Source organism: Trachemys scripta, chromosome 2, assembly GCF_013100865.1.
Source record: "Trachemys scripta elegans isolate TJP31775 chromosome 2, CAS_Tse_1.0, whole genome shotgun sequence".
Classification (NCBI taxonomy): Eukaryota; Metazoa; Chordata; order Testudines; family Emydidae; genus Trachemys; species Trachemys scripta.
Genome location: NC_048299.1, coordinates 282,311,015 through 282,325,233, shown reverse-complemented (window position 1 = coordinate 282,325,233; position 14,219 = coordinate 282,311,015). Strand labels below are relative to the sequence as shown.

The 14,219-nt window shown below is 54.1% G+C and overlaps 1 protein-coding gene across 1 annotated transcript in view; it reads right to left on the bottom strand.

Moving 5' to 3' along the window:
- SCRIB (scribble planar cell polarity protein) overlaps window positions 1-14,219 on the bottom strand; it is a gene marked incomplete in the record, with an annotated part of 213,321 nt that overhangs the window by 137,234 nt on the left and 61,868 nt on the right. The window contains 6 exon segments of the mRNA XM_034763808.1: window positions 5,418-5,480; window positions 7,779-8,096; window positions 8,565-8,807; window positions 9,778-9,903; window positions 11,090-11,214; window positions 11,867-12,033. Coding sequence (XP_034619699.1) covers window positions 5,418-5,480; window positions 7,779-8,096; window positions 8,565-8,807; window positions 9,778-9,903; window positions 11,090-11,214; window positions 11,867-12,033 — 1,042 coding nt within the window.

Sequence of the window (14,219 nt, the reverse complement as noted above, 5' to 3'; positions counted from 1 at the left end):
TGGGAGTGGCTGGCTCACTACAGAAGCAGCTTTTCCTCTCCTGGAATTGACACCTCCTCATCTATTATTGGGAGTGGACTACATCCACCCTGATTGAATTGGCCTTGTCAACACTGGTTCGCCACTTGTGAAGTAACTCCCTGCTCTCCATGTGTCTGTATATAATGCCTGCATCTGTAGCTTTCACTCTATGCATCCGAAGAAGTGAGGTTTTTACTCACGAAAGCTTATGCCCAAATAAATCTGTTAGTCTTTAAGGTGCCACCAGACTCTTTGTTGTTTTTGTAGTCCTTAGGTACGTGTGTCAGGGAGCTCTGAGCCTGCGAGAACAGAGAGTTTGAATGGAAATTGCCTAGCAGCTTTAGCTACAGCAGGAGATTCCCAGCACGTCCTCTGCAGCTCACTTTGTGCTATTGGGAAAGCCCCCTACAGAAATAAGGAAGCTTGCCAGGCCCCTCCCACTCACACAGCGAACACTGCTCGTTCTCAGCTCTGTCCTTAGTGGGGAGAGGGCTATGGGGCAGTTCCAGATGGGTGACCAGGAGCCCCCCACGCACCTGGCCTGGACAGCAAACATTCTCTCATACCCCTCTCTCCTCTGATTCTGATCTCCAGATTAAGAAGCCTGAGTCAGTTACACAGGTTCTGGTGGAACACCCAGCTGACATTCTCAGTCCAGACGCGCTCTGTGGACCATTTCTATTTCTGAGATGACATCTCTGAACCAGAGAAGCCTCACCACTTAGAAAAGCAATATCTTGCCCTTCAGTTCCTCACAAACAGCCTCTTGCAGAGCAGGGCAGCATCAGCTCTAAGAAACAGCTGTGGAAACGGAAGCACAGAGAGGGGAAGGGACTTGCCTAAGGTCTTGGAACTGGGTCAAAGCCAGAAGAAGAATCCAGATCTGACATGTAGTCTTGTGCTTCAACCACACACCATCCTTCCTGTAGCAGCAGAGTTCTATGAAACCGGGTTCCAGCTCCATAAGACACAGAAGTCTGGGCTAGATGGGGCCCCTAGCAGTTCTTCTGTTTCTTTTTGGTCTCACATGCCTGCCTAGACCCAACAGTTGTCTCCATGGAGGCGGGAGTAGATATCCATAGACATGGACTCCTTTGGCCTGGATTAAAAGGAACCTCCGGCAGGTCATTCCTGACCTGCAAGTACTGGATGAAGTGGAGGGGCAGGTGAGGCAGCAGCAGCAGTCTTCTATCTTTGCTCATAACTTTCCTTCCTAGGCTGGAATTACGTTTTGTTGGAAAGCTTGTGCAGACATGGGTTTGGCATTTCTAGAGCACAAGACGGAGAACAAACCTCACACAACTGCAGCCCTGTTCAGTGTGGGTCAGGGGAGAACGGGCTGGGACTGGCCTGCACATGCTCTGCAGGAAGAGGGAGAAGCCATGCTGGCACCTTATGTTCAGGGGGGGGAGGACACAGCTGCCTCTCTCCAGGATGTTCTGCGGCTTCGCACTCCCCTGGCCCTGTTCCTGCATTTCCCATTTCCTGCCACAGCTCTCTGGTGAAGGCCTCAGTGCTCAGCCAGGCCTGTTACCTACTGCAATAGGCTGTGACTGATGTTGTCCTCACACCCACCTGCGAGCACCAGTTGGGGCAGAACACAGCTGTTCATCCCCTGAGATCACTTCCCAGGGTGGCTACCTGTTCAGATGCTAGACAGGATCCTTAAGGCCCTGGCTGCTCTGGGAGCTGCTCTCATCCATCCACTGAGAGGCTCCTAACTCCTGGGGCTGAACATGCCAAGAGAGGTGACCGAAGGCCTTCCTCTCTGGGATTCATTCCCACTGACAGTTCCAGCAGAGCCAAGGCTGGTGCCCCAAAAGGCATCGGGCCAGGCACATGGGGCTCATGTCCAAATTTGGTTTTGCTTTCTCTGGCCTTTCCAGGTGGAGGTGCTAGAGCTGTGACCAATGGCTGCAGTCCTCCAGTGCATGAGTGAGTCCTGGCCTGGTCCTGCAGATATGAAACCACTGTTTCCTTTTGGACACCAAGGGCCCCCCCATGAGCCCAGGCACAGTCAGTGTCTCTGTTCACATAGAAGTTTCCCTAGGGAACACAACTTTTGGCTGAAGGCAAGTCCCATCCAGACCAGCTACAGCCATCAACCACCTGCTCTGAACTTAAGGATTCCCATCCTCTGGAAGTTACACTGCTCCTCCCCCAGCCTGCTGCTCCCTATTGCACACTGGGCCAAGAGAACATGGGACCCCACAACCAGGGGAAACATCTCAAGACAGCTATTCCCAGAAGGGGGAAGGGAGCCGCTCAGGACCCCAACCCACTACTTCCCCCGGCCACTATCTACCCTGCACAGTACCCCCTAGTGACTTTCACAAGCTCCGGGGAGTCAGCCCAGCCCCACACTACTTCCAGCTGGGACCCAGGCACTTTCATCAGTTATGCATGTTCAGTGTAAGCACAAGCCTCAGATGGAAAACATGAGGGCAGAGGAAGAGCCGAAGAGGGCGGGGGGGGGAGCGCGAGAGCTCCCCTGGAGGCAGCAGCAAGGGACTGCCCTGTACACAGCCGCACAGATGGGGAAAGGAAGCCCTAAGCCTGGGACAAGCCGGCATAAAACAGGAGGGACGAGAAGAGCAGAGCAAAGGGATAGTCAGGCTCAATAGCATGGAAAGCCTCCTGGGCTGGCAGCGAGATGGATCACAAAAGGGATTCATCTCCCTTGATGGAGGGGAAAGCCCCCCCCCCCCGCATCACCAGGGGAAGCATCTCACCCAGGCGGAACACGTTGCTAGTGGACTCTCACCTGCAAGTAGCAGAGTAAGAGCACCTTCACACAAACCATTTAAACTGGACTGGGCACAGCGCTGTAGAATACAATGCAAGGACCAGTCCTGCCCTGGGCCCAAGACAGGGAGGATTTGGGGAGACAACAAACCAAATGGGACTGAAGAATCCGTCTGGAACAAAGTGGGTTATGTCCTGAACAACTGAGCACAGACCCAACAGCTGGCTGTGGGGGTTTCCTGGATTCTGTGCCAGCCAGAGAAAGAGGTAACCCCTGGGGTAATACACAGAAATCCTTGCCCTCCCATTAGGAGTCACACCTATATATGGGGCTTCTTCCTTGCACAGGAGCTCACTTCAGCCCCACAGGCAGAGGCCCTGAGCCAGGGGAATATCCCTGCACACAGCATCCTTCAGGTCAGAGCACATGCCCATTACTGGTGCCAAGAGAAAACCTGGCCCAAGAACACCTCCTGAACAACGTGTTCACACCCTGCTCCACAGCCTCACCCTGAGACACAGGCAATCCCTAGTGGGGATGTCCTGCATTCAGTGCCTCATGCCGCTCTCAAAGCATACGAACTGCCTCAAGCACTCCGTGCTCATTTATTTAGCGATCCCAGCACCCTGGTCTCCATTCGCTAGTAAGAAGGTTGGATTTTCTAGCTGACAGTACTGCCAACTTCGTGGGGCCCGAGCACCTCACCGGGTCCAGGATGGGTGTGCTACACCCCCTCAGGCAGAGGGAGAGAGCGCAGAGCTGGGATTTCCTGGGCTCCTACATCTTCAGCAGCAGCAGACTCTCTGCACCTGGAGCTCAGTGTCAATCAGCAGGAAGGAAGGGCATTGAACCCAATAAGAGAGGAGGCCAACACCCAAGTCTCACTCAACAGTGGAGGTCTGTCTATATTGCAATAAGAGACTCGCAGCTGGCCTGGGCCAGCTGACTCGGACTCAGGCTGCGGGGCTACAAAACTGCAATGTACACATTCAAGTTCAGGCTGCAGTCGAGTTCTAGAACTCTCCCATCCACTGTGGGGTCCCAGAGGCCAGGCTCCAGCCCAAGCCCGAGCATCTACACTGCAATTTTATAGCCCCGCAGCCCAAGCCCCATGAGTCTGAGTCAGCTGACCAAGCCAGTCACAGCTGTGCTGCAGTCTTTTATCACAGTGTAAACGTACCCTGAGTGACAGGGAGGGATGTGTTGTCAGAGCTTCCTCATCGGATGTGAATGTCCTTCAACGCTCCAGAGCCATGGAGACATCCTTGGGATACACTGAGGGAGGAGAACTGCTCAGAATCAGAGGACATCGAGCCTGCATCCTGCCCAAGGCCAACATCTCTCCAACATTTCCACAGAAAGAGCAGATTTCCCTTCATTCCGCTCCAAGAAACTCCTGCTCCTGTACCAGACAGAGGCCTGGCTATCAAGCACAAGGGAGAGAGCAGATAGGGAAGTTCAAGGAGACACTTGCACCAGCAGCAATGCCAGGACTCTGATACAGCACCCAGCTCCTGGGGGCTTGGCAGGGCACATGCTATACAATATGTAGATATTATCATTACAGCTGAAGCATTCAGTACCGACAACAGGGTCTGGCTGTCAGTAGTTCAGGTGGCATCCATCTCATTTCTGTACTCTGCCAGCTCCCAGCAGACCAAAGTGCCCCCTTAGTGGGAACGGAGCAATAGGGCTGATGGCAGGAGACATTCCAACAGCAGGGGCTGCATATGTTACCTGGAAAATCAGGGAGAAACCTCCTCATTCCCAGCCGTGGAGCTGGCTCCACTGCAGAGTGGTAGTGGGAGGGTGACACTCCCCTGGGCTCAAGGAACAGGACAAGCCCACTCAGAACGTGGCAACTGTCAGAAAGTTCACAGACAGAGTGAGCCCTGGTAGCGAGAGGCAGAAGCTTGATCTGTGACACAGATGGGGCTCTGGAAAATTCCAGTGAGCTTGGAAGGCAGAGAAAATATCCCTCTGCTGTCACCTGCTGCAAAAGTAACTCTTACAGCTGCTTTCAGGATCTCCCTTGAAACATCATGAAGTCCTGAAGGGGGGCGGGAGTAGAGAGGACATTTCTGTAGTGCTTTCAGGAGCTTCCCTTAAACTGCCCTGAAGAACGAGTCACTGGACCACACGGTCACTTGGGCTGGGAGACACTTGCTCCAACCCCCATTCCTACTGCACAGCACAGGCTCCTGAGTTACAGCCTCACCCTAGGTTACAAGCAGTCATTCCAAGCCCTTGTGCTCAGATACCACCTCCAACAGATTTCTCTGCAGCCTTAAAGCCCCCTTCACAAAAGGGGGGTTTCTTGCTTTCCTGCTCCCCACGCATCTGACTGGCTCCCCTCTTCCTTAGTGCAATGCAAGCACGGATTGAACTCTCAACCCCCACAGGTTTCCTAAATTTCTCCCACCTCACCCCAGATCTGCAGCAGCCATTCTCACCTCAGTTATGGAAAGGCAGGGAAGGAGGGGAAAGATGGGGAAGAAACAATCATTGTGCATTTGTTATTTGTCAGGTCCAGAAGCCACTTGTCCCAGACAGAGCAGAATTCCCCCTGCAACAATGACTCAGGCTGGGAAGCAAATCAAGCAGGTGGGATGATTTCTGGCAGAGAGAGAACAGCAGGAGTGGTACAGACCTCTTCCTCCTCAATGCGAGCAGGCTCAATCAGCAGATTATTGGCTTGATCAAACGACACCCCCTGTTAGGACAGGAACCAGCAAAGAGGCATGCGGATTAGTGGAGCAAAAACCAAACCCACCACCATTACCACCACCACCACCCGACTGCACACCGCTCAGAGACAGGCCCTGCCACACAGCACAGGGAGAGATCTCCTCTCCCACACCACTCACAACATTCACCTACCACACAGAGCACCAGACAGGGCCACCTCCCCTGTGGTCAGAGCATGGAGAATGCCAACTCTGCTAGGCCAGACTCCTAGAACTCCATGCCCTGGGACCACATTGTTTGGCTTGGCACTCAGGATCTGAACTCCAGCCTCACGAGCTGAACGTTACTCGCCGTGGTTAGCCCTGTTGTGCCCCGTCAAGGAAGAATGAAGGTTTGAATGATACACGAGAGAGCAGAGAAGGGCCCTGGAGCACCACCCAGCTGCTGCACACAGGGGACAGAGGCTACCCCACAATCTCACCATGCCACCCTCCTGGAGAAAAGGCTCCGGTGCAACAGCCCATCCTGCCAGAGGCCACAAGTTTCCTGCTCCCAAGTCCATCACAAGTACACAGGAGACCTCTAGTACGAGACCCCTCAGGATTTCCCTAAGACACCAGTTTTCATGCCAGAAACTCTAGGTCATGATTCACTCCCACCTGCACACTGGCCTGCCACCTCTCTGCCTGTCCAACACACACACACACACACACACACACACACCTACCTCACCTGCGGTTCCCCAAGACACAACACTCACATCTCCACTCCAGGAGAGAAGCTCAAAGGGGTCAGGCCTGCAAATATGCCTTGCTGGAAAAGGTATCTGACCCAACCCCTTGAGAAGGGCAGCTCCTAGTAGAGGCCTTGCAACCATCAGCAGCACAGACTTGACCATGGGGAGATGCAGAAGCTGTGGCACCAGTGCCTGCATGATCTTCATTAGGCTTTGCCTACAGGAGTGGGCCCTAAGCCCACAGTGCCAGGCTGGAAGAAGCCTTCTTGGTCCAGGCCATTTTCCAGGTAACAGCTGAACTCTGAGGCAGGGAGGGCCAGAGTCAGCCTTGCGCACTCCTGACACACAGCTCTCAGAGCCTCATATGGCAAGGGGCCTGTGTGCTGGGGACCACAGCAGCCCCAGGGGAGCAGGTATCAGTGCAGGCAAAAAGGGAGGCCCCAACATCAACAAAAGATGCTGAGTGCATGAAAACCTCCCTCATTTTGGTCAGGGAGCCACAGGAGACAGAGGGCCCCCTAGCCTGAATAGGACCATAAGCGTCAACCCAGCACCTTGTACCAGCTCCAAGGCACAGATCCAGGAGCTGGGAACTGGGCAGGGGCAATTCCACAATAGAGACTACACCACATCATAACCCTAATTCTCTCCCAGCTTGATATGCCCCACAACATAGCCACCAACTCCAAACCCACTTCCAGCTGACCCCACAGATCATCCCCGTTACCTCCTGACCCCCATACCAGCACATCTCCATGAAAACCCATGAACACCATTCTCTAGACAAATGTTCCCGTAAGTGCCTGCCCAAGTGTGTGAGCTCCACTCAGAGCTGGGCAGATACCCTCCCACCTCTCCAACCGCTGGTGGGGCAACCATGAGCGGGATGGTGCTCCCTGGCCCCAGTTCCCATGGCACGTGGAAGGTCAGTGCCCTCAGGGCAGCACCGGGCCTGCTGTGTGGAGTGAGTGCAGAGTCCAATTCTCCCAGTGCACCCAGCCACTGGAAAGCATCCCCATCCTGAAGACTCGTGAGCAGGCACAGCTCCTCAGGACGAAGGAGAGCAGCATGCCACTCTGCAGCCACTACCCATTCCTCCCACAGGGGGGCGCTTCTGTGCAACAGGCTGGGAGCAGGGACCAAGAGCAAGCATGACAGATCTACCCAGAGAAAGAGCTCACCCCAGTACAGAAGAGAAGCAGCACCCACAGAGCTGGGAGGAGAAAACCTGTCTCAGGCTGGGGGACGAGGAGGACTCTCGCAGCATGGAACACAGCCTACAGCAATGGGTGAGACAGACAGTCTGGGCGGAACACAGGGAGGAGAGTCTGGGAAGCCGGCAAGGCTACAAACCAGCAGCACTGACCCCAAGACAAGCCCAGCTCTTCCACCCACAGCACAGTGTCGCCTGAAGTCTCTCTTCTCCTGTTTTCTCTTCAGCACCATGTGGGCCTGGAAGCTCAAAGAACAGCCATCTAGGGGCTCTGGATACCCATCCTCTGCCTCCCAGCAGCTGGATAGGCAGAAAGGCAGCCCAGAGAGCAGCAGGGAGTTCCCAGCCTGTGTAGCACCCTCCCAAGGCCCTACCTTGACTGACGGCTGTGTGGACAAGGCTCCGTTCTTCACATCATCCTTGTCCCAGGCCTCCTCCTGCTCCTCGGGCTCTGCATTGTTATTGCAGCCCCCCAGCTCCTCCTCCTCCTCAGGGACCCTGTCACTGTTCAGCCCCTGCAGGAGCGCCACCACTGCCTCTGGCTTGGGCAGCTTGGTGATCTTAAAGTGTTTCTTATAGTGCGGTGTGTCCTTGCGGATCAGCCGCTGCTTCTCCACTGGGAACGGACGGTCTTCATCCTCATCCTCATCCTCGCTCCGGATCAGAGTGTCCTCGGCAAAATGCACTGTGGGCTACAATGACAAAGACCCATGAATGGGGCTGTGAGCCTCAGACAACAGCTGGACCTGGCGGCAAAGCATTGACAGCTGCTGGTCTGCAACGCCAACCTAGTCAGGGCTGGGCCCCGGACACAGGCAGGAGGGACAGACTGAGGGCTGCTCCTCTGACACTATTCAGGGCAAGTCCAGGAGCAATATCCAGAGCCCATTCAACCTGTCTCCCCCTCCCTTCCACCACACCCAGCTCCAGGGCCCTGCCAGCACCCTTGTGCCCTCGACCTTCCACCCACACCTGACTTCCATGGCCCTCCTTGGTCTCTGCCTGTGCCCAGCTCCCATCTGCCCTCACCCCCTCTGCAAACATTCAGGTTCTATCCCACCTCCCATTCCCATCCATGCCTCGAGCCATCTCCCTGCTGCTCTGCCTCTGGGAGATCTCCAGCCAGGATCCTCCACAAAACAACCCAGTGCAGCTCCTACCTCATTGTACTCCACTTCCAGCTCCTCCTCTTGACCAGTCACCGCCTCCACCTCCTGCTCTTCTTTAGCTCCAGGCTTCGCCTCATTCTCCAGCTCCTGTGTTTCGGGCACTTGCCCATTCAGCCTGTCTCCCCCTCCCCACTCCTCCTCCTCCTCCTCTTCCTCCCTGAAGTTGGCAGAGACAGTGCTGTTGGAGACATGCGAGTCCTCGCTGCGATTGGACATGGCACTCAGCCTCTTCACCTGTGGGAGTGGGACAGGCAGCGAGAACTGAGGCAGAAGCCAAAGGGGCACACAGAAAGGGGGAATGGGACCAGCATGGAATGCTGCAGACCCTGGCCCAGCAGGATCCCAACTGCTTCAGTGGACTGCCTGGCCTCATCCGTGCCACTCCCCAGCTCACTCCATCCCAGCCCCTGTGGCACAGCCAGCCTGGTACCTATCAGCACAGAGTGCTGTCAAAGTGTTACACCTGGAAGACAAGACTTCAGTAGGGAACTCAGCTGCCAGCAGCTGCAGAACAGTGCATTGTGACTCATTTGGGGATGCCCTGGGAACCCTCTATATGGAGCGAAGGGAAAGCCATTACAAGCGCATTACTACAGCTCCTTCCTTGCTGAGGGGGCCGCATTATCCCAGGACAAAGGCACACGGACAGAATGACTCAGAAAGGCAGAGATTCACACAGCAATCAAGTCAGGGTCAGAGCCAGAGCCAGGGCAACCCCCGAGTTGCTTGATGCCAAGTCCTGTGCCCAAAACTGCCCTAATAACTTTGCACACAGGCTGTCAAGGTCCTGCTCTGCCTCAGCCCAGCCCACATGCAAGCTGACCTCCTTTTGCTTTCCCCATACTATGCCAATGGTGCCAGTTTTCATGGCCACTTTTTTCCTTGTCCCTCTCTTGCTGCCCCCTCTGCATGGGACTCCCACACGACGTCAGTGCACCAGGACTCCACATGCTCTTCATTCCAGTGCCTCCTAACAATTCACTTCTTTGGCCAAGCCTACAGACATTGCTGCCCCACCTCAGAAAAATGCTGCACCAGCCCCTGCACTGTCAATCCAATAAAGCCCCAATTCCAGAGCTCCCATGGTACTGGCTCTGATCTCTGCAAGGGTGGCTTAGTGCTCAGCTGGTGCAATTAAAGGTGCATGCCAGAGAGCTCTGCAACTTTCTGGCCTGGTCCCGCTCTCTGTGCGGGGAGCACTCACCTCCGAGTTTGGAGAATCCAGGTCCACATCGGGCTTCGCAGAATATATCTCATTGCGCCGAACTTCGATCACTTTCTTCATAACCTTCAGCTCACTAGGGTGAGGAGTTGCTCTGCGTTGCAGGCCCTGCCAGGGACAGAGAGCATCAGAGCAGATGAGCCAGTGCACAGAGCCCAGAGACTCCAGACTTTTAGACTGAGCATCAGCTCATCCTCACACTTTGCCAACAGAGAATGCCAAACCTGGAGCTGGCCCCAACCCAGGGGGAGATGCAGCCCCAACTGGGCCCCACCTCACTGCCACTGGGCTGAATTCTCCCCACACCTCCTATCTGTGCTATGGTGAGCAGGAGGCCTGAGGGGAAAATGCAGGTAGATTCCCCTCAATCTCTCTGGTATTCCTTTTGTGCATGCTACAGTCTCTTGCATCTCAGCAGTGCCAATGGCATTTGTTGAGTGGCTCTGTCCCAAAGCAACAGGCAAGAGAACAGCATTTCAAACAACAGAACATGGTGGTAGAAAACCACAAACATTCATGCGGCTGAAGGCCCTAGGGACTCCCACAGCAGGCCCAGCACCTGGACTTGCTTTAACTCCTTTTATTACAAGGGGCTAGATTCCAGTCCAATGACTCTCCATCTCCTAAAGTCAGAAGTCCTGCTGGATGCTCTAGCATCACAGACAGGTCGCAGTAGCCTTCACCATGCCCCACCACTCTAGAGTTTGGAGTGAAATAACCGGCCATGTTTCTCTGGCTCTGTGACTTCACCTAGGGCTGTAAAATCTGAGTGACTGATATGTAGTCATGGGATACAGGGTTTTCCCCTCCAGTGCATTAGTTCCCATCGGGTCCCAAGTCGGGGGACTGTCTGTCCAGATCAAGAGGCTGAGGACTGGGGCAATGCACTGGGATGCAGTGACTGAAAGCCACCACCATGGGATGACTATTTGGTGAACCTTTTGTAAAGTGAGTTAGTGGCCACAGTTCTATTCTTAATAGGACAGGGGTCCAGAATGCAAACCTGTGTAGGCCCCTTATTGGCAGCTGCTGCTCTTATGCCTGCCAGCCCTCATGCTGTACATGTCTCTGGGCTGGATGACTTGGCACAGAGACTAGTTCCCCTCAGCCTGGGATGGTGTGTCCCCTCTGGGAGGCAAGGGCTGGGGGAGATGCAGCTCATACCATACCCCTTGGGGAGGGAGAGGCAGCTCTGGGCAGACACATTGCTCCTTGCCCTGCAGAAGTCTCCAGAGCACATTTCCTTAGGAAGCTGGCAAGGCCCTGGACAACCCACCATGCCTGTTTCTCTTACTCTCTTCTCAGCTCCAGCCTCCTCATCATCATCAGCTTTGGGCTCGTCCAAAAACTGGATCACACTGACCCGGTTCAAGTTGGTGTCTGTCCAACTTTCATCCACGCTGTTCTGCAGGAGATTCTCTGCAGAGAAAGATGATAAAGAGAGAGCTGGCTCCTGGGCGACAAGGAGTTGGGGCCTGGGTGAGACGCACTTCCCACCGACGAGGCCATCTCTATCAGAGAGCCCTCCCCATAGCCACTAAGCGGCAGGGGCTTTAGGGGGAGAGACGGTGTTGCCACATTCCTGTCACCCCCTCAGTGGTCCCTGAGAGGGTTGCATGACACTTGGCAACCTCTACACGGGGGCCATGAAGGATCCAGCACCAGCGCTGGGTAGGAAGAGGGGAAGAAACAAATGCTGTGATGCTCGTACAGCAGTTCAGCAGCAAAAGGAAATAGTTAGCTAAAGGGACCTGATGACACCTGCTGGAGAGGCAGTTTCACAGCTTTAACATTCTCCAACTTGGGGAGATCCCCCATGTCAACAGCTGGGAGCCCAGGCCTGTTACATCAATCACAATAACCATATGAACAGAGACTAGTCCAAGGGTGGTGAAGAGGAGACATCTGGGAACAGCAACCAAAAGAGACACCCCAGGGGAGAGGGCAACAATGGGATCTTGGCCTCACATCTCAGAGAGAAGAGAGAGAACAGCCCTTCTCCACAGGACTGTCTCCCTATTCTCCAGAGGAGGCAAGTCACCATGGAGAAGCACTCAATGGGACCTCTTACCTAGACTGGGAGATGGCTGCTGGGGCAGCAGGTAACAGGTAAGAACCTTTTCGCCCGTCTTCTCATCATCTTCTGTCTGGAATTTCAGCATGGGCTGGGACTGGTTCTCTGCAAGCCACAGGGCCTTCAGGTTGAGATTTGTCAGGGCAAAGGGCAAGTTCTGCAGCCTGCATGAGAAACATGGCTGATGAGACCCCATTGGCCTAGAAGGAACCTCCACTGGACCCTTGAATTCCTCCACTTGCCTTGGGGGCAGGATGGAGCAAATCCTGAGACAGGCCTCTCTCCCCAGTGTTGAATCTCTCTCATGATGGAGACTCCACACAGCTCTTGCCAGACTGTTCTGCAGAATAAATGTCCTCCCACAGCCTTCCACCACCACACTGTCAGCTCTACGACTGTGGGTAAAAGAGGGACACTTGTATTTTAACCACTCAGGGCTCACTCCAAGCCTGCATGTCGAGTTTGTCTGGAAAATGGGAAGGAAACCCCATTGAGCAGCACTAGGGAAAAGGAGACTCTGCCCCAGGCCAGTCAAGTTCCTGAAAACTTCTGGCAAGCAGAGGGTCTAACCAATCCAAGGCCTATGTTCTTCCCACTGCAGGACTCCAGCCAGGCAGTGGCAGGAGAACATACTTAAGACTATGTTTTAAACCATGGGTATTTTTTAGTAAAAGTCATGGACAGGTCACAGGCAGTAAACAAAAATTCACAGCCTGTGACCTGTCCATGACTTGTACATCCCTGACTAAATCTTGGGAAAGGGGGAAGCCTAGGGGGGACCACAGGTGCTCTCGGGGGAGCAGCCCAAGCCCCCGCAGGTACTCGGGGCTGGGGGGTGTTGGCGGGGCTGGCAGGCTCCCTACCCAGCTCCACGCAACCCCCCAGGAGCGGAGACATGTCCCTCCCTCAGCTCCTAAGCAGAGCTGTGGCCAGGCAGCTCTGCACACTGCCTCCGCCCCAGGTGCCGGCTCCGTAGCTCCCATTGGCAGGGAACTGCAGCCAATGGGAGATGCGGGAGCAGCACCGGCCACGGCTCTGCTTAGGAGCTGAGGGAGGGACACATCACTGCTTCCGGGGAGCCCCCCCAAGGTAAGCATGGCCTCAACCCAATCTCCCGACCTGAGCCCCCTCCCACACCCAAACTCCTGTTGCTGCTGAGGAAGGGGACGCGGTGGCCCAAGACTGCCCCAGCAGCAGCCAGTGTGGCTGGCCCAGGGACTGCCTGAGCTACTCAGGTGGCCCCCAGGCCAACAGCAGTGGCTGCTGCAGAAGTCACGGAGATCCCACAAAGTCACAGAATCCGTGACTTCCATGACCTCCGTGACAAACTCTCAGCCTTAGTCATAGTGCAACATGACAATGGGCTGCTCTAACAGAGGAGGAAAAAGTGGCATCTTGAAGCTCTGGTACCCATCAAATCCCTTTGAAGGTGCGGGATTTTGCTGTAAAGCCAGAAAGCAGACAGCAGAAACTCCACTCTGACCCCAAGCCTGCAGAGACGCTACGGTCACCGTCACTTGTTCTCATTATGTGTGTTACAATAGCACTCAGAGCATTAGATAGGGATCATGACCTGGTTACATTTCCCTTTCACTAACAGAATATGGTACCAACCAGGAATATGTATATTTGGAACTTTAAAAGAGCCAATTTTCCAATGCTTAAAGCAACTATATTAAAAATGTACACACTTGGACTGAGGTAGAGATGGACATAGGAGACGGAAGTGTTGAGAGTCTCTGGGTTAGGCTAAAAGGGGTAAAAACAAGGGAGATGTCATGCTAGGAGTCTACTACAGGCCACCTAACCAGGTGGAAGAGGTGGATGAGGCTTTTTTTAAACAAATAAAATCATCCAAAGCCCAAGATTTGGTGGTGATGGGGGACTTCAACTATCCGGATATATGTTGGGAAAATAACACAGCGGGGCACAGACTATCCAGCAAATTCTTGGACTGCATTGCAGACAACTTTTTATTTCAGAAGGTTGAAAAAGCTACTAGGGGGGAAGCTGTTCTAGACTTGATATTAACAAGTAGGGAGGAACTCGCTGAGAATTTGAAAGTAGAAGGCAGCTTGGGTGAAAGTGATCATGAAATCATAGAGTTTGCAATTCTAAGGAAGGGTAGAAGGGAGAACAGCAAAATAGAGACAATAGATTTCAGGAAGACAGATTTTGGTAAGCTCAGAGAGCTGATAGGTAAGGTCCCATGGGAATGAAGACTGAGGGGAAAAACAACTGAGGAGAGTTGGCAGTTTTTCAAAGGGACATTATTAAGGGCCCAAAAGCAAGCTATTCCGCTGGTTAGGAAAGATAGAAAATGTGGCAAAAGACCACCTTGGCTTAACCA